Source organism: Anabrus simplex, chromosome 8 (assembly GCF_040414725.1).
Source record: "Anabrus simplex isolate iqAnaSimp1 chromosome 8, ASM4041472v1, whole genome shotgun sequence".
Classification (NCBI taxonomy): Eukaryota; Metazoa; Arthropoda; class Insecta; order Orthoptera; family Tettigoniidae; genus Anabrus; species Anabrus simplex.
The window spans coordinates 63,315,464-63,342,793 of record NC_090272.1 but is presented as its reverse complement, the minus strand read 5'-3'; the positions used below and the strand labels follow the sequence as shown (position 1 = coordinate 63,342,793).

At 43.3% G+C, this 27,330-nt stretch overlaps 1 protein-coding gene across 1 annotated transcript in view; it reads left to right on the top strand.

Annotated features, from left to right (window-relative positions):
- The first annotated feature begins 398 nt into the window (after nucleotides 1-398).
- LOC136878786 (matrix metalloproteinase-2) overlaps nucleotides 399-27,330 on the top strand; it is a 226,513-nt gene continuing 199,581 nt past the window's right edge. Inside the window, exons 1-2 of the mRNA XM_067152255.2 lie at nucleotides 399-428; nucleotides 9,097-9,257. Coding sequence (XP_067008356.1) covers nucleotides 9,151-9,257 — 107 coding nt within the window. The 5' untranslated portion in view covers nucleotides 399-428; nucleotides 9,097-9,150. The remainder of the gene's footprint in view (nucleotides 429-9,096; nucleotides 9,258-27,330) is intronic.

The window sequence follows — 27,330 nt, the reverse complement described above, 5'->3', positions numbered from 1 at the left end:
ACTATATACGGCTACAGCAATACATTTTTTCTATATACAGTCACACTGAAGTATGCCGAAGAAATCGGGTGTGATTTATAGATGTATATTAGCCACGTGGAATTGAACATCAGTTAGGGCTTGATGAAAGCTATTATAATCAGTAGTATGGGTTAATTTCCATGATGATGCACACCCTTTTCTCAAACTCATTTTTGATACCGTAGTAAAATACCAAACACGTCTCAATCCAGTAAAATTAAAAATTTTCTTAATAATGAAATGTTACCAAATACTACAGAAAGTTGAACGAATCGTATTTATAACTTAATTCTCTCTCTTTCCAGCAAAACTACCTAATGAACTTCGGTTACCTGCCTCAATCCGACCTCGAGACGGGAAACTTGCGGACGGACGACCAGCTGCGGGACGCCATCAGAACGTTACAGGTAAGAATCTATTTGGTTATATGTACACCAGATCTGAAATAAGATTGGATCGTTCAGATACTGTACATTTTACAAACTACAGGAATATTTACCGATTTGAGCACTCATATTTGAAATTTGGGGGCCCCCTGGCCGAGGCGGTAAAGGCGTGCTCGGTTCGCCCGGAAGGACGTGGGTTCGAATCCCCGTCAGGAAGTCGTAAAAATTTAAGAAACGAGATTTCCACTTCCGAAAGTGCATATGGACCTGAGGTTCACTCAGCCTACACCAAAACTGTGTACCAGGTTAATTCCTGGGGGCAAAGGCGGCCGGGCGTAGAATTAACCACTCTATCCCATCACGTGTGGAGGTTAACAATGGTGGAAGCCTTTACCTTCCACTCCTCCAAGGGCCTACATGGTCTGTACGGAGGTGACTTTGCTTTGCTTTTACATTTGAAATTTCCCATTACTAAAACGGTCGCTCAATCACGTGTTTGACACTGCTACGGGCTTTACGTCGCACCGACACAGATAGGTCTTATGGCGACGATGGGACAGGAAAGGCCTAGGAGTTGGAAGGAAGCGGCCGTGTCCTTAATTAAGGTACAGCCCCAGCATTTGCCTGGTGTGAAAATGGGAAACCACGAAAAACCATCTTCAGGGATGCCGATAGTGGGATTCGAACCTACTATCTCCCGGATGCAAGCTCACAGCCGCGCGCCTCTACGCACACGGCCAACTCGCCCGGTCCACATGTTCGAGCCGATGAAGAAAATTCAAATACAGTATAACATGATTATAACGACATCCAAGGGATCTGATAAACTGTGTCGTTTCTATCAGTCATGTGAGGTGAAAATGATATAAAACGAAAGGTAATTAGACTTACTTGATATTATACTTATTTACTTGTAAGCCTGATATTAAACTGCAAAATGTAAGTACAGCATAAAATACAGTATAAAAAATTACTCTCGTACAATTGAACTTACAACTACGGTACAGAATGCACGGTACTCACCATTCTTTCTTCATTTAGTAATAATAATGAGCCATGTTTGTTTGCGTTCTCCTGCTTGCCTAGTATACAATTTTTAAATTACGTTGTGTGTGTTCATAATTTACGTCACGATTTCACTGCACCCTCGAGGTTTTTTTTTTTTTTTTTTTTTTTTTAAGCAACAACTTGTTTACAACTATGATGGCTTCGAAAGCATCACTCACTGTTGGGGTAGGTGCTTCAGACATTTCTTCTTCCTCATCTTCTTGGTCAGTATGGTTCATTTTCAAATAACGTCATCCTTTTTGCCACTGTTTAACTAGGTCATCCTATAGTCACATTCATTTCAAAATCACAGTATATTTTACGTAGTCTAGTAATTCAGATAGCGGTAAATTATCATCACTGTCATCGAAATGGTCTTTAGCTTCAGAATATTATAATGGCAATAGAGATTTCAAAATACTCTGGTTCTTAGAAAATCATAATCCAAACTCAGGTTTAAAATGGTATTACAGACGAGGCGAATGCATATGTCGTTTTCATACAAAACAAGGCTGACTTTTAGGGAGTAGTAGGTTAGAATACAAACTTACTGAAGCAAGTAACAAGTATACTCTACCCTGCACAACGGTTGTGCTATGAGATTTGCAAAAACATTAGGAGTACGGTCTATAATAACCCCTAGAATTTATGTTACTCTCGCTACATAATGGAAGAGCAGACTGGACGTCACTTCCTAATAACCTAATTAGTTTGCTGATGATTATGATGCTTGTTGTTTAAAGGGGCCTAACATCTAGGTCATAGGCCCCTAACGGTACGAAATGAGACGAAATGGAATGACAAAGTTAAAGTCCAAAATCCTCCACTGACCAGAATTCAAAACGTGAGGACGAAGAATGAATGGATGGATATGAATTTTAAACAATCAGTGGATCCAACCCGCAATGTCTCGCATTCACAGAAACTGACGTGAAACAATAGTATTAATGACCAAGGGACTGCGTCTATAGCATAATACTGAATCGATGATGCTTTTAGTCTAAAGGGGTCCAAAAATCCAAGTCATCGGCCATTCATAATGGTACATATCGCTAGGAAATTAGAAATATGGTATTTGTCATACAGACCTATGGTGTTTCGCACATCTCGGCACCATTTACAGACATTGCAAACCTATGGTTTCATCACATACGTGTACTAACCACAGTGACCCGTACTATCCCGTGGCGTCCCTCATATAGTGGGTACTAATCATAGGCAAGCCAGAATCATGCTGTCGCTCCTAAAGTGGTACAAATCACAGGTACTGTAGAAGCCGGTAACGCACTCTGTTGCTACTAATAACAAACCTATTTTGTACATAACATAGTGGTACTACGCACAAGTAAAAGCGACTCATGGTGTTCCCCGCGTGGTGGTACGAATCACAAGTAATTTCATGGTTCTAATACAATCCTCCCTTGGTCGCCCCCTTTAGTCTCCTCTTACGACAGGCAGGGGATACCGTGGATGTATTCTTCGTCTGCGTCCCCCATGTGAGTTTGGTCCGCGAGAGGTATTTTATTTCCCTCAAGTCCGCCGGCAAGCCGGTTAGGACATCCCTATCCGCCACCTGGTACGCGCCACGTGGGAGTATCACCTCTCCCCCTCCTACGCCAGCGTAGTAGGTTCGTGGTAATTAGTTTGCTTTCAAAGTTATTACTGCCTAAAAATCCAGAGTGTACTTATGAGGAATGCGTTGGTACCACAGAATACCTGACGCTATAGACAAGGTGTCGCTGAAACTGATGACGCTAAAACAAAGTTTTAGTCTACCTGATAAAATTATGGTGCTGGTGCTGATGGTGTTGATTACGGTCTTAACACAAGGTACACCTAGACAATAAAAATTAATCTCCGTACAGGCCATGAAGTCCCTTGGAGGGGTGGAAGGTAAAGGCTTCCACTATCCGTAACCTAGGCACTTGATGGGGTAGAGTGGTTAGCTCTACGCCCGGACACCTGGACAACAATCCCACTCTATCTCTACAACAGAAATAGAAACAGGTCTGAATCATCAAAGAATGATGGCATTGGCAAAATAAAGGGATGGGACAGGAACGGTGTGAAAAAGAGAGACTCCCTAAGCCTCACTGAAATAATACCATCCGGTTTAGAAGAGAATGAAATTTGAACAAGGGAGGTCAGGTAGGAATGATGAAAGTGAGGAGCCTATTATAACGTTTTCACCTAACCCCAGTTATATCTGGGTTTACTAGAGCCACCCTATTTTGGCCCGGAGTTAATGTTCCTGATGCTGCGTGATTTTTTTGTGATGAAAATCTCAACCCAGGTTCGACAGGAATTCGAAACTGAGAATCCAGCATCTAAACCCGGCTGGAAGCTTACCTGGAGCCACCCAGACTCATTTGTTTGTTTCGGCTGAGGGTTTAAGGCCGGATGCCCTTTCTGACCTCATGTGATTTTTAGATGAAAATCTCAACCCAAGATCAACAGGAATTCGAACCTCAATCATTCGGGCGGAAAGCCATCAGTCAATCACGCCCCCTAGCAGCCTAGCATAACTGAATGGAAACAATGCAGATTCAGCTAGCTAACCTTCGCTTCCGAGTTAAGAGACCCTGTGGTGTTGTCCCTTTTCATGACCGGGCCGAGGATTTTACCCGTGTTGGTTAATTCCTTCAGCACAGAGACTGCATGTTTGCCTTAATGCAAATCTCTTCGTTTGCGCAAAGTACACCACATCCATCCAAATAGGGTTGGCGTCAGAAAGGTCATCTACATGTGTTACATCGCACCACGATGGTTAGGGAAAATCATTGGGAGAAGAATAAATTTTCAGTTCTACATCTCAGATTTCAATTATCCGCCACTCAGCTTTACATCAGACTCGGCATATTTCTCAGAGTTCATGAAAGTAGTTCAGTTTCACATCTACCCTGTGAAGACGAAGATCCCGCGAGACAACAAAACTGAAGAGGTTGCATAGCCCAAAGGCGAACTTAATTCTGTTTTGGATTTGCTGCTCGTCTTGGGATGTGACTGACGTGTGACTAATGAACACTAGCGGCGAAATAGACTATCAAACTAAGCTCATCTCCTCCTGATATACTTGAATAAACAGTTGTCGTTCAAGAGAGAGAGGCATCTAGATGAGCAAGCCATTTGTGGAACTCCCAACTATAGTACTAATACGAAGTTCTGTCAACTTGGAATATTCTACACCCAGTGAAGAAGACTTTTTGCCTCAACCTTGGACGCCTGCAATGGAAAGTGAACGTCAATATTGACATAATTTCCGTTTATCTCTATAGTCTCCCCCGTTCTCATGTTTCTATACGACCTCGTCCGAAAACTGGTATTGTCCTCAAATATAAGACTCTTGGAATTTCAAATGACTGCCCAAGTTTTACACCCAGCATGGTATTGTGTAAGTTTATCGCAGATGCACCTTTCTCAAGGACAACTAAACCTATAGATACAATGTTTATTGTGGGTATTCACAGGGTTTGTATCAACATGGGAGTTGAATCATATTTTGTTAATATTTAAAATTAAACCTGATAAAATCAAGGAACATACAATAACATGCGCTCACTCTTGTTTGAGTGACTGTATTGCACCCATAAGGCGAGGGCACAGATATTCACAAAATTTATTTATTTATTTATTTATTTATTTATTTATTTATTTATTTATTTATTTATTTATTTATTTATTTATTTATTTATTTATTTATTTATTTATTTATTTATTTATTTATTTATTTATTTACCCTCCGGGATTGGCTTTCCAGCCCACACTCAGCGAGGGGTTATTTATTTATTTATTTATTTATTTATTTATTTATTTATTTATTTATTTATTTATTTATTTATTTATTTATTTATTTATTTATTTATTTATTTATTTATTTATTTATTTATTTATTTACCCTCCGGGTTTGGCTTTCCAGCCCACACTCAGCGAGGGGTCAAACGTCAACCGTCTCAAGGGCGGTGTCTTCGAGCTTGAGACATTTGGTTGGGGATACAACTGGGGTAGAAGGACCAGTACGTAACCTAGGCTGTCTCACCTGCTATGCCTTATGGGGGATGAAAATATTGGAAGGGATAGATAAGGAAGAGGGAAGGAAGCGGTCGTGGCCATCCATCCCGGCATTTTCCTAAAAGAAGTGGGAAACCATGAGGAAACACTTCGAGGACGGATGAGGTAGGAATCGAATCCCCTCTACTTAGTTGACCTCCCGAGGCTGAGTGGACTCCATTCCAGCCCTCGTACCACGTTTCACATTTCGTGGCGGAGGTGGGAATCGAACCCGGATCCCCGGAGGTGTCAGATAATCTCACTAACCACTACACCGCAGAGACGGGCAGACTAATGTTTAACTAACTCATAAAGGTATTTCGTCAGACTCGGGGCACCAGCCAGGTTGCTAACGTCCAGATGGTGGACAGCGTCTGCTGTGTGAAACTAACTGCGCACATATGTGGGAGAGAAAAGTGTTGTATAGTTTCGCCTCCTTGAGTGAATGATCAGCTTCGCGATCTTCAGTTCAGAGGGTCCCGAGTTCGTTTCCCGGCCGGTTGGGTATGTTAGCCGCGTTTGGTTAATTCTTCTAACTCGGGGGCTGAGTGCATGTGTTTTTCCAAAAACACACCTCTTCATATGCACACAAAGCAACACACCACACTACCAATCACCAAAAATAGTGAAATGCATTCCTCCACACATGATTGACATCAGGATGGGTAACCAGCCGAAAGAATGGGCCATGTCTACATGTCAGAAGAGTAATAATGGTGTGTAAGTTGAAGAGAAATGTGGAAACAGCTTAAACACACACATCATATGAATCATATGATCATATGAATTTGCATGCCCAACTGCTCGGCAGAGAATCGAATTCAGGGATCCCCCCAGACCAAAGGTCACCGTGATATCGCTCATCCATGGAGAAACTATTTATGGGTTATCGGTGACGATGGAGTAGAAATAGGAAGATTCAATCGTGACCTCTATTACGGTACAGCCCCAGCATTTGCCTGGTGTGAAAATAGAAAACCACTGAAAACCATCTTCGGGACTGTCGACTGTAGGGATCGAAGTTTACATATTCTCGAACTATAGGCTACCATGCAGCCAACTCGTCAGGTACATTCCAGCTTCTCAGTTGTTCATTATTTCTTGCAACTACCGTAAGTCTTACAAAAGATTAAGCAGTAGATAAGGTGCTGGAAGCGATCCCTGCGTGTTTGCACCCCACAAATCGCGGAGAGAGCGGTTGCTGCTTGGTAGTAAGACTCCCGAAATACTCAGGCACGCTGTTTGAATATTGATTCGTCACAAGACATGCACAATAATAGATAGCCACTTAGCGTGTTAGAGGAACGGCTTAGATCACGAAAACTCACAACATTCCACACCGACAGTTAATGGTAGGCTATACTGTAGTTTACTTAGGAATTCGCCAACAATTATTACTATTTCCTGGAGGAGAAGAAGAAGAGGCGATCAACTCATTCATCGTGATTAACTTAGCCTTTCTGTGATTTAAGTTATCACTTATCATGTGATATGTTTGACTAATTGCCCTCATTGCACCTAACCTTCCGATTTGTGGCTGAATTGATTCTACGTTCTGTTAGTTCTCCTCTTCGTCTTGTGTATACATCGCACTGGGCATCTTTCTCGAGATCCTCGTCTGTCAACTTCACCCTCAACAGGTATTTCCTCCAGGTTGCCTTCATGCCGACGTACGATCATCATCATAAAGTGTCCTGCCTGCTGGCAGGTTCATGACATCATAAATGTCTTCATCTGCGCCTGTCCCAGCTAACTCTTTGGTAGTCTGGTACCTTCCCCTTTCACTTCGTTCACATTGTTATTCTTCCTAGTTTCTTTCCCGTTTCCACTGTAACTTCAAGGACTGTTGTTAGAAGTCCTTTTCCTCTCACTATATGTCCCATCCTGTTCGCATTCCTCTTTTTAATCATGTTTAGGAGAGTTCTTTGTTCCTTCATTGTACTAGTACTGTACTGTTCTACACTTTAGTCTCCCATTTGATAATCTCCATTACCTCCAAACCCACATCTCGAATGCTTCAATTACGTCTCTTTCTCCTTCGACGTAAGATATGACCAAAGAATTGCAGACTTTTCTGTTAACAAAAGGAAGGTAAACTTTTTTTCACATTCATTTCACTGAGAATTGATTCCTTTGTTATTTCTCCAAGATATCGTTAGCCGTTCTATTTTTAAATTATCTTAAAATAATCACCACTGTCACAAGAATTTAAGATATATTTTAAGGACCACAATGAAGCACAAAGTGGGCGAATTAGGATGAATAGAAATTCATGAGCATGAAGGAGAAGGAAGGAGATATGATGAAATAGAGATCCCAACAACGAACAGATTCAGGTACCTTGATTAGTTTATCCAGCAAGATGGTGGATGGTGGATTAGAGGAAGAAATCTTCAGTGTGTTAATCACACTCACGAGGTTCTAAATATGGTTATAAGGGTAATTAGGGTTTGTAGTAAGGATGTAAATGAGACAGCGTGTAAGTCACTGTTAGAACCCTAGTTAGAGTGCGGTTCCAGTGTATGGGACGTTCACGAGAATCATTTGATCTAAAGGAAAGCAGCATGATTGTGTTATGAATAATGTCACGAAAATGTTGCCAACTTCGAGCTTGGAAGACTAGGAAGTAAGAAGACAAGCTGCTCGACTAAGCGGTATGTTCGGAGTTGTCATTGGAGAGATGCCATCGAATGCTATTAGTAGACGAATATGCTGTTGTTTTTACTTACGTTGCACCGACACAGATAGGTTTTATGGGGACGATGGGATAGGAAAGGGCTAGGCTTGGGAATAAAGTGGAAGTGGTATTAATTAAGGTACAGTCCCAGCATTTGCCTGGTGTGAAAATGGGATAGCACGGAAAAAACATCTTCAGGGCTGCCGACAGTAGGGTTCGAACCCACTATCTTCCGAATACAAGCTCACGAATAAGCTTGAACAGAGTTTTTAAAAGTACTAAAGATCTTAATTTGAAGATAAACTTGGAATTCAAGAAGACAAATCGGCTCAAATGTCATTTATAGGAAGAGAAGTTAGGGATTGGAATAATTTAATCTATATGAATAAAGTTATAGGGGGTCCGCTGTCTGTAATTTCGTTTGTCTTGCCAATTTTTTATGCTGTCAGCTGCATCCGGCATATGCTTGTCGTCTGTATAAAATCGACAAAACAGAAGCAAAGATATTTGAATTGCCTGCTTTAATCAGTTCTAAACTAAAATTAAAATCTAATACAAACCAAGCACACCCGTTAAGTTAATAATTTAACATCGAGCACTCAGCAATGAACCGAAGACAGCAGCGGGCAGTTAGTATAACACCGGTAACAACAGCTGAATAAGTAATAATCGTAGAACATGACCACTGTTGCACTGTTGCCGTAAAATTTGTTCAGATTCGGGGAAGTCCCGGCAAATTCGGAACGGGTGGCAGCCCTGAAAATACTTGAGTACCCTCTAAACCACGGCAGCAGGCGTTTACTGTTGACATCGGGTTTGTTTGTTTGTTTGTTTTTTTTTTCACTCAACACATCGGCACAGCAATCGGAAAATGTATAAATTCTAAGAAGGGTTATATTTGTTGTCCTTATGTTGCAGGCGTTCGGTAACATCCCTCAGACGGGAGAGCTGGACAAACGAACACGAGAGTTAATGAAGAAGCCTCGTTGTGGGATTCCGGACATCGAGCCCCGTGTTTCTAGAAGAAAACGGTATACGCTCCATGGTCGCAAGTGGGATTATACCAATCTCACGTGGAGGTAAGTGACATCCTACACAACGAAGTGTTCACAATATTAAATAATTCCATGTCTATCAAATCTTCAACAACCCGGAGTAGGGTTACCATACGTCCGCATTTATGCAGACGTGTCCGTATTTTCGACGCGTACATGTTTACGATTTGTGCTAATGCCCGCATTTTTATTTTTGGGAAGTAAGATCTTTTGATTTTTGTTTTAATCTCGTATCGCCAACAGCAAGTTATATTTTTATATCGATTATTGAGTTACACCGTTTGTTATTCGCTTACGGTCGATCTGTTATGCTAGTAAAACCGAAAATATCTTTGTACATTGCTTACCATCGATATATCGACCTTTCTTCCTGTTTTAACCTAAGAATTTACGTCTGTGTAATGCACGTGTAAACTCGGGCGAACTAGTGTATTCATCCAGCTGAGTCTTCATTAAATTACAAAAATTTAATTTTAGATATGTGAAATGCAAAAACTATGTTAAATATTTGTGTCAACAAAATGAACTGTTAAAAAAGATTCAGTCCAGTGAGAAATACCCAATGGGCTCTAAAATGAAGGTATGTGCGATGTGTGTAATTATTGTTTTGTTTCTAATCTAAACATAACCATTCGACAACATAAAATTGTAGTAAAAATGTTTCATTCGGAATTCAGCCGTCCTAAGAGCGTGTTGATCAATCATGTTAAGGGTGTCCTCATTTTGGGGTTACAGAATATGGTAACCTTAACCCAGAATTTTGTTAGGAAATCTCATATTAGCGCGCGCTAATCGAAGGACGTAGATCAGGCTGCATTTACACGACATCTACCGGATGCTTTGCGGACGATGTAGTTCTCCTTCCTGCCAGTAGAGCGCAGAAGTGTTGCTATGGCTACTGTGGCGCTCGCTGCATGTTTTGATCCTCTGCTGAATAATGAGCTGTCAGCTAAAGCCTTCAGTTTCGACTTCACGCTGTGATACTTCGCCATGTCAAGATTATGTAATACAGACGATGTCGGTTAAAACCAGTTATGCAGTTAACGTCCTGAAATATTCTATACAGCTCGGTTGACAAACAGACACATTATAAAGCGATATCAACAACACCAGCTGAACGGGTTGTCAGAATTCTAGGAGCCGAAAGTACAGACATTTTCCTCTGGAATCGAACACTGGATAAATATGTTCAACAATAAATAGCTTAGAAAAAGATGCATTGAGCATTTTTTTTTTTTTTTTTGCTAGGGGCTTTACGTCGCACCGACACAGATAGGTCTTATGGCGACGATGGGATAAGAAAGGCCTAGGAGTTGGAAGGAAGCGGCCGTGGCCTTAATTAAGGTACAGCCCCAGCATTTGCCTGGTGTGAAAATGGGAAACCACGGAAAACCATTTTCAGGGCTGCCGATAGTGGGATTCGAACCTACTATCTCCCGGATGTAAGCTCACAGCCGCGCGCCTCTACGCGCACGGCCAACTCGCCCGGTCATTGAACATTTTATCGATAAACCAAGTAAAACACATAGGCCTGTATATTTTCTTGTTTAGTTTACCACATTGATTGTTCTGAGATAGTGGATGTCGACTCTTCACCACAGAAAGACAGTGAATTACTTCAACGGAAGTCATGATTATTATTATTATTATTATTATTATTATTATTATTATTATTATTATTATTATTATTATTATTGCTCTTTCAGGGGCTTAACATCAAGGTTATCAGCCCGATTGAATCGAAAAAATGTACTGCGTGCCGTTTGTAAATTTGCTTCAATTAGCAGAAAATATTTCAATGTGATTATTAACGAAAGAAACGTTCAGCTCCAATCATCATCATCATCATCTGTTTACCCTCCAGGGTCGGCTTTTCCCTCGGACACAGCGAGGGATCCCACCTCTACCACCTCAAGGGCAGTGTCCTGGAGCTTCAGACTCTTGGTCGGGGATACAACTGGGGAGAATGACCAGTACCTCGCCCAGGCGGCCTCACCTGCTATGCTGAACAGGGGCCTTGTGGAGGGATGGGAAGATTGGAAGGGATAGGCAAGGAAGAGGGAAGGAAGCGGCCGTGGCCTTATGTTAGGTACCATCCCGGCATTCGCCTGGAGGAGAAGTGGGAAACCACGGAAAACCACTTCCAGGATGGCTGAGGTGGGAATCGAACCCACCTCTACTCAGTTGACCTCCCGAGGCTGAGTGGACCCCGTTCCAGCCCTCATACCACTTTTCAAATTTCGTGGCAGAGCCGGGAATCGAACCCGGGCCTCCGGGGGTGGCAGCTAATCACGCTAACCACTACACCACAGAGGCGGACTCAGCTCCAATAAGAACTCAAATGCTCGAAACCGGAGCTAAATATTCGATTAGAAATAGTCAGACCGAGCGAGTTGGCCGTGCGGGTAGGGGCGCGCAGCTCTGAGCTTGCATCCGAAAGATAGTAGGCTCAATCCCCACTCCCGGCAGCCCTGAAGATGGTTTTCCGTGGTTTCCTATTTTAACACCAGGCAAATGCTGCGGCTGTACCTGAATTAAAGCCACGGCCGCTTCCTTCCCACTCCTAGCCTTTTCCTATCCCATCATCGCCATAAGACCTACCTGTGTCGGTGCGACGTAAAACCAATTCCATAAAAACAGTCAGAGTCATCAATGAAAATATTTATAGGAAAAGAAATTACTTTATTTGTTATATCGTGCTGCACCTCATAAATGAAATACGATGAAAACCACAGGAAATGTCTAAAAAACAAGAATTTATTTTTTTATTTTTTTATTTATTTATTTATTTATTTATTTATTTATTTATTTATTTATTTATACATAAGGCACTTTCTTACCTCTCTAGCACTTCCAAATGCATCAGACTTATCCGAACGATGTTCTTAAAATTAACAGAAGTGTTCCTTCAAGTGCTCCTGTAAGCCGTCGTTTTCTATAAATGCAAGTATATCATCATCATCATCTGTTTACCCTCCAGGTTCGGCTTTTCCCTCGGACTCAGCGAGGGATCCCACCTCTACCGCCTCAAGGGCAGTGTCCTGGAGCTTCAGACTCTTGGTCGGGGGATACAACTGGGGAGTATGACCAGTACTTCGCCCAGGCGGCCTCACCTGCTATGGTGAACAGGGGCCTTGTAGGGGGATGGGAAGATTGGAAGGGATAGGCAAGGATGAGAGAAGGAAGCGGCCGTGGCCTTAAGTTAGGTACCATCCCGGCATTCGCCTGGAGGTGAAGTGGGAAACCACGGAAAACCACTTCGAGGATGGCTGAGGTGGGAATCGAACCCACCTCTACTCAGTTGATCTCCCGAGGCTGAGTGGACCCCGTTCCAGCCCTCGTACCACTTTTCAAATTTCGTGGCAGAGCCGGGAATCGAACCCGGACCTCCGGGGGTGGCAGCTAATCACGCTAACCACTACACCACAGAGGCGGCCAATGCAAGTATATACTTCCCCCAAAGTGGTCAAGGCTTAGTGGTGGGACGATTAAGAACCAATTAGCTGCGGTTGTACCTTTATAAAGGCCACGGCCGCTTCCTTCACAGACATAGCCCTTCCCTGTCCCCTCGTCGCCATAAGACCTATCTGTGTCGGTGCGACGTAAAGCCAATAGCAAAAGAAAAAATAACCAATGATTTTATTTGTTTCGGATCGTCCAGTTGTGAGCTTGCATTCGGGAGATAGTGGGTTCGATTCCCGCTGTCGGCAGCCCTGAAGATGCTTTACCATCCTTTACCGTTTTCACACCAGAAAAATGCGGGGGCTGTACGTTCATTAAGACCACGGCCGCTTCCTTCCCACCCTTAGCCCTTTCCTAATCCCATCGTCGCCGAATAATAATAATAATAATAATAATAATAATAATAATAATAATAATAATAATAATAATAATAATAATAATAATAATAATAATCGTTATCTTCCTTTGTTTGTATCTTTCTTTCTTTCTTTCTTTCTTTCTTTCTTTCTTTCTTTCTTTCTTTCTTTCTTTCTTTCCTTCTTTCTTAATCTGTTTACCCTCCAGGGTTGGTTTTTCCCTCGGACTCAGCGAGGGATCCCACCTCTACCGCCTCAAGGACAGTGTCCTGAAGCCTTAGGCTTTGGGACGGGGATACAACTGGGGAGGAGGACCAGTACCTCGCCCAGGCGGCCTCACCTGCTATGCTGAACAGGGGTCTTATGGGAAGATGGGAAGATTGGAAAGGGAAGACAAGGAAGAGGGAAGGAAGCGGCCGTGGCCTTAAGTCAGGCTCGGCATTTACCTGGAGGAGAAGTGGAAAACCACTGAAAATCACTTCGAAGATGTCTGAGGTGGGAATCGAACCCCCCTCTACTCAGCTGACCTCCTGAGACTTAGACTGAGTGGACCCCGTTCCAGTCCTCGTACCACGTTTCAAATTACGGTGGTAGAGCCGGGAATCGAACACGGGCCTCTAGGGGTGGCAGCTGATCACACTAACCACTACACCACAGAGGCACAATAATAATAACAACAATGATAATAATAACAATAATAATAACAATAACAACAATAATAACAAAATTACAACATATTTAATTTATGTATGGACTGTTTTATGTTCCATGTCATTCGACCCTCACCCAGATAGTATTTTCGTGGAATAAATTTAAAATGTGGATGTTATGAGAATAAGGACACGAAACATCATTAGCAAGAAGAAGGACTTCGTGCCCGTTCCCAGTCGAATATATGGGATTTCTTTATGGTTCGAATTGCACGTAAAACTGTAGATTACACGGCTTGTGATCACAAGAATTGTCAAATACTGCATGTGTAAGTTACTCTTTATATTTTTTTTTATTTAGACATCCACTGTACAAGTTGGAGAGTGAAAATTAATTTGGCACAATACGTATTTTCTCGCAACCTTATAACCAGGAACAATCTTCTATCGCTTTCCTCCCACCCCGGTGGTATCGCGGACGCAAAAGTATGGCGTACATCTGAACCTGGTGGTGTTTTACAGCCGATGCCCTTCCTGACGCCAACTGCCTGGAGGAATCCATTTACTATTGTGTGTTTCTCTGTGGTAGTCGGTTATGTAGCATGAAGAGGAGTGTCATGGTACAAATATAAACCCAGCAAATCTCGGTCCCTGAGTTTCGGGAATTAATCAGATGCAGTTAAATATCCCCAACACAGTCTAAAATCGAACCCGGGATCCTCCAAACCGAGCCTCAACGCTGACCATTGAGTCTGAGGTGTAAGCATAGATTGTGTGACACCTGGTTACTGCTATGTACATAATCTAACCGTTAAAGTGAGTTTGTCATGATAAGCACTAATAAAATCACCCTCATAGCAACATAAAGGGGAGACTATAAAGTAAGAGCGTCGTTATCCCTTGTAATAGCAGCCTATCCCTCTCCCAGGGCGCCTGCCGTCCATTCGTCCAATTGTTAGCCGCCATGCTGCGGTAGTACTGGAGACAGATGACGCTCGTCCGGCGCGTAATGAGGCGATAGTGGCGCCGCATACTGCACACAAATGACATTAGTGTGTTATGCCTCCTGTCCTGTACCCTTCCACTCTTTCCAAATTTCCTCTTCCGAATTTTCTCCCACACTCTTTACTTTCAAGGAATTTGTTTCTTACTTTGAAGGAATTTGTGTCTATTTCTTCTTGGAATGTTAAGAGCCAAACATTTCTTAGAATTATGGGCAGTTATTTCAGCACATAAGCTCGACAAGGCGTGGTTGGTGGGAATCATGCCCTTAAAGCAAACGTACGTAGAGACACATAGCTAGACTATTTTTCCAAATTCTCTGCAATTATGTAAGAAAAGACCAGGTAAACAACAGATAGGGAATCTGCTATCTGGGTGACTGTCCCTTAAATGCAGATCAGTGGTAATAGTGAGAAATCTGGATGAAATGTTTCTTGTACCGAGCTCGCTATGGTTAACTAGTCTTTCTAAAGCTGTAATCTGGAACGATTCGAAAAATGTTCCAAGAGATGAATTTTAAAATGAATAAAAATTATCCTACCCACTGAGTTCGCTATCCGATACGGTTCCTTGTAGCTGTAAGCTTGCATTCGGGGGACAGTGGGTTCGAATCCCACTGTCGGCAGCCCTGAAGATGGTTTTCCGTGGTTTCTCATTTTCACACCAGACAAATGATGTACCTTAATTAACGCCACGGCCACTTCCTTCCAAATACTAGACTTTTCCTGTCCCATCGTCGCCATATGACCTATCTGTGTCGGTGCGACGTAAAATCACTAGCAAAAAAAGCATCCCCCACACTTTTAATTCCCAATCGCCGCTACTGATGATAACGATTCCTTCATGACTATTTGAATGGTGGGACCTGAACTGAGCGTAATCTATGCATCTTTATATTATTTCAATAAAAATAAACAAATTCAATAACATACAGCAGCCATTCCCAAAACTGTGGTCCCCAATAATAATGTAAGTTGTAACTACATATTTACTTACTTAATCTGATTATTGTCCAGGGTTGGCTTTTCCCTCGGACTTAGCATGGGATCCCACCGCTACCGCCTCAAGGGCAGTGTCCTGGAGCTTCAGACATCGGATCGGGGGATACAACTGGGGAGAATGATCAGTACCTCGCCCAGGCGGCCTCACCTGCTATACTGAACAGGGGCCTTGGTGGGGGATGGGAAGATTGGAAGGGATATACAAGGAAGAGGGAAGGAAGCGGCCGTGGCCTTAAGTTAGGTACCATCCCGGCATTTTCCTGAAGGAGAAGTGGGAAACCACGGAAAACCACTTCCAGGATGGCTGAGGTGGGAGTCGAACCCACCTCTACTCAGTTGACCTCCCGAGGCTGAGTGGACCCCGTTCCAGCCCTCGTACCACTTTTCAAATTTCGTGGCAGAGCCGGGAATCGAACCTGGACCTCCGGGGGTGGCAGTTAATCACGCTAACCACTACACCACAGCGGCGGCACATATGTCTTCACTGTTGTATATCTTACATACAGTATATAAGGTGAACCGAAATTCGCGCACTCGGGTGTTGCAGCGCGACTCCTCACATGCCAGCAATAAAAAGAATATCTCTCACAAAAGTTCGTCCTGCGAGTATATCCGGCAGAAAAAAGACGTTGAAGAGTAGCAATTTGGTAACACTGTAACCACATGTAGTGTAATTACCTGTGTCAGCACATATTAGTCGTGCTGTACAGTTGATGCAATGGATAGAGTTTTGGGTTAGCATGCAGGAGGTCGAGGGGTCGATCCTGGGTTGAGGCGTATGTTTTTTATTTCGTAAATGTAGTCCAGGTGGTATGGTATCTGGCATCTTAATCGTCAACAGCGATTGCAGCGGGTCCTCTAGAAACAATTTGCAATTACATACTACGATCCTAGAAATGGACGAACAATCGTTTTCATTGGTCATTGGGCATGAATTGGGCATGAATTTGTTCGCAAATAGCAAAAAAAAAAAAAAAAAAGTATACGAATACAATCAAACATGGTAATATTCATCATCATCATCCGTTTACCCTCCAGGTTCGGTTTTTCCCTCGGGCTTAGCGAGGGATCCCACCTCTACCGCCTCACGGGCAGTGTCCTGGAGCTTCAGACTCTTGGTCGGGGATACAACTGGGGAGTATGACCAGTAACTCGCCCAGGCGGCCTCACCTGCTATGCTGAACAGGGGCCTTGTGGAGGGATGGGAAGATTGGAAGGGATAGGCAAGGAAGAGGGAAGGAAGCGGCCGTGGCCTTAAGTTAGGTACCATCCCGGCATTCGCCTGGAGGAGAAGTGGGAAACCACGGAAAACCACTTCGAGGATGGCTGAGGTGGGAATCGAACCCACCTCTACTCAGTTGACCTCCCGAGGCTGAGTGAACCCCGTTCCAGCCCTCGTACCATTTTTCAAATTTCGTGGCAGAGCCGGGAATCGAACCCGGGCCTCCGGGGGTGGCAGCTAATCATGCTAACCACTACACCACAGAGGCGGACCATGGTAATATTACAAAATTATATTATTTGCTCACTGAATTCAGTATTACGTTCTGTAGCTAGGGCGTCCTTGGACACTAATGCGATATACTAAGGAGATCTCAGATATAAAAGATTGTTTTGCTAGTGGCTTTACGTCGCACCGACACAGATAGGTCTTATGGTGACGATGGAATAGGAAAGGGTTAGGAGTGGAAAGGAAGCGGCCGTGGCCTTAATTAAGGTACAGCCCCAGTATTTGCCTGGTGTGAAAAATGGGAAACCACGGAAAACCATCTTCAGGGCTGTCGACAGTGGGACTCGAACCCACTATCTCCCGGATGCAAGCTCACAGCCGCACGTCCCTAACCGCACGGCCAACTCGCCCGGTCACAAAAGGTTCGGGAAACCCCGACATACAGTATATTACAGAGGCGAAAGTGTTACATGGATTTCTTTTTTTTTTTCGTCCCACCGACACAGATGGTTTTCATGGTGACGACGGAATAGGAAAGGGTTAGGAGTGGAAAGGAAGCAGCCGTGGCCTGAATTAAGGTACAGCCCCAGCATTTTCCTGGTGTGAAAATGGGAAACCACGGAAAACAATCTTCAGGGATGTCGACAGTGGGATTCGAACCCACTATCTCCCGGAAGCAAGCTCACAGCCGCGCGTCCCTAACCGCACGGCCAACTCGCCCCGTCAAAAAAGGTTCGGGAAACCCTGACATACAGTACATGACAGAGGCGAAAGTGTTACATGGATTTCTTTTTTTCTTTGTCCCACCGACACAGGTGGGTTTTTTTTTTTTTTTTTTGGTGACGAGGGAATAGGAAAGGGCTAGGAGTGGGAAGGAGGCGGCCATGGCCTTAATTAAGGTACAGCCCCAGCATTTGCCTGGTGTGAAAATGGAAAACAAAGGAAACGATCTTCAGGGCTCTCGACAGTGGGGGGTTCGAACCTACTAATCTCCCGAATTCAAGTTGATAGCTACGAGACTCAAACCACGCAACCACTCGCTCGATTTTCATGTACAGCTTTTTCTTTGTTATTGGCTTTACGTCCCACGAACTACTTTTTAACTGTTTTCGTAGCGCGGAGGTGCCGGAATTAAGTCGCGCAAGAGTTCTTTTACGCACCTATAAATCTACGGACACGATGCTGGCGTATTTGAGCACCTTCAAATAATCTGAGCCAGGGTCGAATCTGCCACGTTGGGGTCAGAAGGCCAGCGCCTCTACCGTCTGAGCCACTCAGCCCAGCTGTACGGTATTTGTTTCTGCACATCAGTTCATTCGAAAAACCTCACTTTGAGCCCTTGACGCGTAAATAGTTATTCCCTAATTTAGGTTTACGGAACAAAGTTATTAAATGTTCGTATCGTGTTGTAGTCCGCCTATGTGGTGTAGTGGTTAGCGTGATTAGCTGCCACCCCCGGAGGCCCGGGTTCGATTCCCGGCTCTGCCACGAAATTTGAAAAGTGGTACGAGGGCTGGAACGGGGTCCACTCAGCCTCGGGAGGTCAACTGAGTAGAGGTGGGTTCGATTCCCACCTCAGCCATCCTGGAAGTGGTTTTCCGTGGTTTCCCACTTCTCCTCCAGGCGAATGCCGGGATGGTACCTAACTGAAGGCCACGGCCGCTTCCTTCCCTCTTCCTTGCCTATCCCTTCCAATCTTCCCATCCCTCCACAAGGCCCCTGTTCAGCATAGCAGGTGAGGCCGCCTGGGCGAGGTACTGGTCATACTCCCCAGTTGTATCCCCCGACCAAGAGTCTGAAGCTCCAGGACACTGCCCTTGAGGCGGTAGAGGTGGGATCCCTCGCTAAGTCCGAGGGGAAAACCGAACCTGGAGGGTAAACAGATGATGATGATAGTAAATTTGTGTTAAAATTATACGAATGGAATAGTACGAATGAACTTGGAGAGAATTCTGGCAGAAACATGGTAAGAGGACACGTCCTAACAAGACAGACTATTCTTTACCCTTGTTAAACCCGAGGCCATCTGCATCTCTAATATACCGGCTTGTTTGTGCAGGTCACACGTAAAGAAAACCTCATGTTTTACGCCTTGTCTGTTGATATATAGGACAAGGAGAGATAAAGTGCCGGGGCACTACTTCAGGAAGGTCACAACGAAGTAAGAGAAGGTTTTCAACAATTGAGCAAAAACTGGGATAGTTATATGGACTAGTAAACCTGTGTGAAGCTTTCGCACTTCACTCCTTTTATTTTCCCCCACCCACAGTCCGGCTCCATGGCTAAATTGTTAGCGTGCTGGCCTTTGGCCACAGCGGTCCCAGATTCGATTCCCGGCAGGGTTTGGAATTTTAACCATAAATGGTTAATTCCCCTGGCACGTCCCCATCAGCACTTCATCCTCATCACGACGCGCAGGTCGCCTACGGGAGTCAAAGCAAAAGACCTGCACCTGGCGAGCCGAAGTCCTCGGACACATCCCGGCACTAAAAGCCATACGCCATTTCATTTTTTCTCCACCCACTAGAACGAAGCAGCGGGATCGTTTTTCGCTACACCGATAAGATATATTTTCATAAAACTTAGCGACTCGATAGAAGCGTCGGAAAATGGTTAAATCGGGACAAAATCGTGTTTTCGTAATAAACGGTTTCGGCCCGTTTTGTTCTTGTTGGAAATTAACCTTGTTCAAGTATTTTACATCTTCGGAAGGAATAAGAAAATAACTTTGAGATGAAACTAATAACGTTGAAATCAAATGTGTGGTTCGGATGTTATGAACCGCCCCATTTGGGACTCGAAAATCGCACCTGATTGCTTAGGCGGATGGATGAAATTTATGAATTTCGGGAATATTTTAGAAAATCGTTTAGGCTCTTAATCTGCTTGCCTTATATTTCGAAGCGCTGAATCCGAAAATGACATCCGACTTTTCTGTGAGCAGTTATTATTATTATTATTATTATTATTATTATTATTATTATTATTATTATTAATATTAATATTATTATTATATCGTATAGCCTCAGCTACCGTGTGCAAGCATTTTAATTTGACGCCATCTGGCTACTTGCTTGTCAATTTCTAGTTCCGTTTTACTCTAGGCCCACTAGATGGCAGACAAAGTAAACCGAATCTTTCTTGGGCGTCCATTGGTGAGTTTTAATGTATTTTGTCGCGTAAACACCAAATGTGTCATCAGAATTCTTTTAGATGCCGACATCGTACGCCAAGGAGTGTCGAATGGACTGTATTTTTTTTAACCATTAAAATATCCGACCTCCTCTGTCGAGTTTGGACCGTCTTGAGTTCTACCACTGATCCACAAAAGGAGCTGCATTTACATGTGATGATTTACCCAGAACGAGTGGGCTACACGGTTTTGATCACGTAACTATGACTTACATTCGGAGATCGTTGATTCGAACTCGACTGTCGGAAGCCCTGAAGATCGCTTTCCGTGGTTTCCCATTTTCACATCAGGGAAATGCGAGGGCTGTACTTTAATTAGGACAATTGCCAAAATAACATGATTTATAAATAATTATATTTCAAGAAAGCTGCACTAATATATCATTTAAATGTATTTCAGACCGGCTGTACTGCCGGGATTATTTCTGAAAAACATCCACTCTCGCAAACGATTTACAAGCAAAGTTTCCCCTGACATAACCCACCCATGTAACAGCCTGGCATGAATCGATCTACCGACTGGCAAAAGGAAGATGGGCTCGTCAGGGTATAAATTCGACCCATGGGTCCCTTTTATTGGGGGGAAGCAAGGTCTGGAACCGCGCCAAATAAACAAGAGGTCACTGTTCCCACATCCGGACACGGAAAACAAGACGCGCAATAAATTAAACAAAGAATGTGTCAGCGTCAATCCCTTGCAAAGCCCAACTTCTATATTATCTGTTTAAATGAGCACGGAATGTAACAGTTAAAACATCTTACATAAAACTCTCTTGAATATGGACGGTTCGAACAGTTCCCTGTTCCTACAGGCTGTCGATATGGTAACTGCAATAAACTTAACCCGTAATGAAGCCTGTGTAGGCACTGATTGCCCCGATCCATTTCTGATAAGATACAGTGTACAAATCTCTGCCATCTGGTATGAAATAGACCAGCTTTGTTGCTTTCTTTTCACCGTCAGTCTCATCCTTGGCTTCGACAGTATGAGAGTGACTGAGGTATGAGGAATGTTAGTAACAAAATTTCTTATATAGCCAGTCACTGCTATGAATGTTGTGAAAATATTGCGCTTAGTGAGGAAAGCAACGAGAAACAACCTCCTTCGTCATTTCTCTAGAATACCTCTTCATTGACGCCTAGGCCATCTATGGTACCTGATGGCGGAACTGTTGAGGATCAAATCAGACTTCATGCTGAATATCCAACATACAGGGTCACTTACTGTAGTGTATGCATGTCGGTGGATATGGTAGGCTTACGAACCTTCTGGCTCGGTGTGGAAAACAACGGGAAAATAACTTAAATCCACATTTCGCTAGTACTCCTCTTCAGTGATACCTGGACTATCTGTGATAGCTAATGATGGAGCTATTGAGAATCCAACCAACCTACGGGCTGAAACTTAACATTCATACAAGCACTGACTACTCCATTCCAGCTGTTCACTACAGCTGTCTCGACTACCTGCAGTGTATTTATTTATTTATTTATTTATTTATTTATTTATTTATTTATTTATTTATTTATCTATTTATTTATTTATTTATTTATTTATTTATTTATTTATTTATTTATTTATTTATTTATTTATTTATTTAAAAATATTTATTTATTTATTTATTTATTTATTTATTTATTTATTTATTTATTTATTTATTTATTTATTTATTTATTTATTTATTTATTTATTTATTTATTTATTTGCCAATATGAAGAAGCACAGGCCTAAGCGCAATTACGTCCCTTCTTGACATATCAGGTTTAAACTATAAAAACATCAAACCAAAAATAACAATTATTATAAGAAGAATGCAAAGAAGACGACGAATAAGAACACAATTGAAGATTAAAACTGCAAAAGAAAAACATAATAGTATAAGCTACAGATTATCCATAGAAAATTACTAAACAATTTCGAAAAAGAACGAAGATAAAAAGGAACTTGTAAGTACTAAGCATTCTAGCGAAAATGAACTGAATAATCATCACAATTTAGTAACAATTTCCTTTATTTGCTTATTGAACAATCTAGTGCCAGTGAATATGTCCACCGGGCGAGTTAGTCTTGCGGTTAGGAGCGCGTGACTGTGAGCTCGCATCCGGGAGATAGTGGGTTCGAACCCCACTGTCGGCAGCCCTGAAGATGGTTTTCCGTGGTTTCCCATTTTCACACCAGGCAAATGCTGGGACTGTACCTTAATTAAGGCCACGGCCGCTTCCTTCCCATTCCTAGGCCTTTCCTGTCGTCTCATCGCCATAAGACCTATCTGTGTCGGTGCGACGTAAAGCAACTAGCAAAAAAATGAATATGTCCACCTGATCACCAACTGTATTCTTCTCCTTTTACCGCTTTTCCCACACCCGTGGAGTCGCGGATGCGAACTATGTCGCACATGTGGATTTGGCCCTGTTTTACGGACGGATGCCCTTCCTGACGCCAACCGTATATGGAGGGATGTAATCACTATTGCGTGTTTCTGTGGTGGTTGATAGCGAAGTGTGTTGTCTGAATATGAAGAGGAAAATGTTGGGACAAACACAGTCCCCCAGTCCCCGGACCATAGGAATGAATCAGAGACGATTAAAATCCTCGACCCGGCAAGGAATCGAACCCGGGACCTCTGAACCGAAGGCCTCAACGCTGACCGTCCATCCATACCTTACATCTCTGCCTGTAGAGTTGCTATGGTTACACTTCCTTCACACATTTCATCGCGGCGAGTTACGTAAATTTTCGGATGACACCCCCCCCCCCAGTCATAAAACATATTTATCTCAAAATCATTTATATGAACATGAGTCCACAAATGCTTAATTATTCAGTTATCCACCAATCGGATATGATCTCTGTGTCCACCAGTACGTAATTAAATCCAGAACACTGGTAGGTTATAATGTGGCCCCGTAGTGCAGGAGTAGCGTGCCTGATTCTTATCAGTAAGCCCTGTGTTCAATTTCTGGCTTGTACAAGAATTATAAACCTGGACTAAGTGCCAGAACAGAATTCTCTTAGCCTCATGAGTTGAAATGACCGCGTGGCACTCGAACGTCTACCGACGCACATGAAGGGGTGAATGAAGAATAACATCAAATCTCGAAAGTAGTGAATACAGTCGGAGTCAGAAAATAACGAGGACTGACTAATGTACGAAAAATGGCAGGGAGGAACCTGACCAAGTAAACGCAAACTTGAACTTCTGTGTTTGGAATTTGTCGTTGGTTAGTTGCGAGCCTCTTAAGCATTTCTGCCAAACCACTGTATTCATATATCACTGTAGCGGTATTTATTGCTATATCCCAAGGGGAATTTATAGTATGTGCATACTAATTTGTCCGCATCTGTGGTGTAGTGGTTAGCGTGATTAGCTGCCACCCGTGGAGACCCGGGTTCGATTCCCGGCTCTGCCACGAAATTTGAAAAGTGGTACGAGGGCTGCAACGGGGTCCACTCAGCCTCGGGAGTCGACTGGGTTCTATTCCCACCTCATCCATCCTCGAAGTGGTTTTCCGTGGTTTCCCACTTCTCCTCCAGGCAAATTCCGGGATGGTACCTAACTTCAGGCCACGACCGCTTCCTTCCCTCTTCCTTGTCTATCCCTTCCAATCTTCCCGCCCCTCTCCCACAATGCCCATGTTCAGCATAGCAGGTAAGGCCACCTGGGCTAGGTACTGGTCCTCCTCCCCAGTTTGATCCGCCGACCCAATGTCTGACTCTCCAGAACACTGCCCTTGAGGCGGTAGAGGTACGACCCCTGGCTGAGTCCGAGGGAAAAACCAACCCTGGGGGGTAAACAGATTAAAAAAAGGAAGGAAGAACATACTAATTTTGGACCGTGAGACCACTAGTCACCATAAAATATTGGAAAGTTAGTTGGATTGACAATACTGAAACTCTGTTATTCCTATCATCCTGTAAAATGAAGCATGAAATGACAATAGCAGACGAGAGAAAGAGAGAGAGAGAGAGAGACAGTTTCCTTGAATTGCCGTCCACTCCAGGAACATGATGCAATTCGTTTTAGGGAGCGTTGCTCTCTGACACTCATGTTTAACATCATTGTACTCCGAACAAGTTTTCAAGAAATGATTGGCTGCCATTTACTTAGTGCAAGGAGCCCCACCGGCTGTTTACCTGGACGACACCTGTGTGCATCGGGTTGCATAATCAGCACACTGACACAGCAGAACCTCCGAATAGTAAACCTACCAGTACACAATCAAGAAGTACGAGGAGGGGATGAAGTATATTTTATTCTACAACAAGCTACAGTAACAAATGCTAAAGGGCGAGGAACAGAACTCATTTTAATTAAATGATTGTGGATTATTACTGCACAAATAACTCTTGGTTTCTCCCCGTTCATAGCGTTAACATATTGAAATTGGGAATATAGTGTAGGCAGAACGTTCCATATCTGCATCAACACCATAAGATCCAGGAAAGCAATCAATTGGTCGCCTTTTAAATATTTGTTTCGGGCAAGAACCGAATTTGTGATTTTCAAATGCCGAATGGACTTCTTCATCATCATCATCATCTGTTTACCCTCCAGGTTCGGCGTTTCCCTCGGACTCAGCGAGGGATCCCACCTCTACCGCCTCAAGGGCAGTGTCCTGGAGCTTCAGACTCTTGGTCGGGGGATACAACTGGGGAGAATGACCAGTACCTCGCCCAGGCGGCCTCACCTGCTATGCTGAACAGGGGCCTTGTGGAGGGATGGGAAGATTGGAAGGGATAGGCAAGGAAGAGGGAAGGAAGCGGCCGTGGCCTTAAGTTAGGTACCATCCCGGCATTCGCCTGGAGGAGAAGTGGGAAACCACGGAAAACCACTTCCAGGATGGCTGAGGTGGGAATCGAACCCACCTCTACTCAGTTGACCTCCCGAGGCTGAGTGGACCCCGTTCCAGCCCTCGTACCACTTTTCAAATTTCGTGGCAGAGCCGGGAATCGAACCCGGGCCTCCGGGGGTGGCAGCTAATCACACTAACCACTACACCACAGAGGCGGACATGGACTTCTTAATGTGGAAAATATTTCTTAGCAGACAAAGAAGGGGGAAAAAATATAAAATTAAGCAATATCCTCTAATGTGCCAAAAGTTGAAGGGCTAAAAGGGCCCACAAAGGTTTCAAATTGTGAGTCTCTATCAAACTAAAAAACAAATTTCGAAAATCACTTACTAAATTAATTAATTAATTAATTAATTAATTAATTAATTAATTAATTAATTAATGAAAAACAGACTAAAGTCGCTTGTTTCTTTACTCGTAATATTTTTTATTCAAATTCTAGCCAAATTATTTATTTACATAATTCCTTCTGTAATGTGGTCCTTGGTTCAATACCCTCAGGCATTATTTGACTTTTTGAAAAATATCCACACCGAATATAGTTATAAGGGCTTAAGTGAAACTCTGCATTGACACACATTAGCACTCGTAGTGGTAGAAAAAGCAAACTGCTAATCTAATCGACCGGATAACAATGATAAAGAAAAGGATTATAATTTTCATGAATAAATAAAGAATATATTCTCATACCCAAATCAACCAAACCCCATGGAGCAACATCCCCGAAGAGCTATAGCCTACCAAGTGACTGTTGCTCAGCCCGATAGCCTGCAGACTATGAGGTGTCGTGTCGTCAGCATGACGAGTCCTCTCGGCCGTTATTCTTGGCTTTCTAGACCGGGGCCGCCATCTCATCGTCAGATGGCTCCTGAACTGTAATCATGTAGGCTGAGTGGTCCTCGAACCAGCCCTCAGATCCAGGTAAAAATCCCTGACTTGGCCGGGAATCGAACCCGGGGCCTCCGGGTAAGAAGCAGGCACGCTACCCCACACCGCGGGGCGGGCATATATTCTCATCATTTATTATATTTACCTAAAATTCGTAGCTCATATGCCTAGGATGTTTTTAACATTTCATATGCCTAGAATGTTTTTAACATTGAGTCGCTTGCCTAAGGGATTTTTCCGCACTGCAGAAATCTGACTATCTGTGCAAGGTTTGAACCCACGTTCTTGGAATCTGGAGGTGTACACTCTACTTCTGATCCACAGGAGAAACTAAGGTTAGCACAGGACAGAGTGACAAGGAGTTGCACTTCAAATAAATCCATGAAATGATGATCAAAACTGCAAATTTTCAACACAAAATAATTATAAATACTTTTACTACTTGAAAGTTTTACTGAAATCTACTTGTCTTTTGATCTCTTGCTTTTATTATCAATAACTTTGGCAAGAGTGGTTAAGACCTGGGGCGAAGAAGGCACCATCTAGTACACACATTCGAACGCAGCCAGCTCTTTTTCACTTGCAAGCTGGGCGATGCATGCTCGTTTTACAATATCTGTTCTCGGCATGTCAAGCCAAGTCATAAATGTTTGGAATTCAGGTAGCTATTGACTTATAAATAGCTCCACGTCGGCTTGGACCAGAAACAGATAGAATATACGAGCGCTTCATCTCGTACACATGGCTAGTAAGGTGAAAGGTCGATCGTATTTGTTGATAACTTGTGGAGGCAGGCTCATAAAGGAGCCGAGAAGGAATTGGAATGGCTCATTTCTAAACTCATTCCGTAAACTAAGTAATTTGTTTTTGAATATCGGCTTTTAAGAAATATGACTTGAGTGGGCAATGAAATAATTTAACTACAGATAATTAGAACGTTAGTGTGTGAGGTGAATAGTTCAGGAGACGAGATGGGGAGCATTCGATCACCCGTTCATCGCCTTTGAAAGGTCTTCCATTCCACTCCAGAAAAACTGAGCGTTATAAAAGAATACAGACCTCCTCTGTAGTGTAGTCGTTAGTGTGATTAGCTGCCATCCTCAGAGGCCTCGGTTCGACTCCCGACTCAGCACGAAATTTGAAAAGTGGTACGAGGAATGGAACGGGGACCGCTCAGACTCTGGAAGTCAAATGAGTAGAGGAGGTTCGATTCCTACCTCGGCGATCCTCGAAACGGTGTTT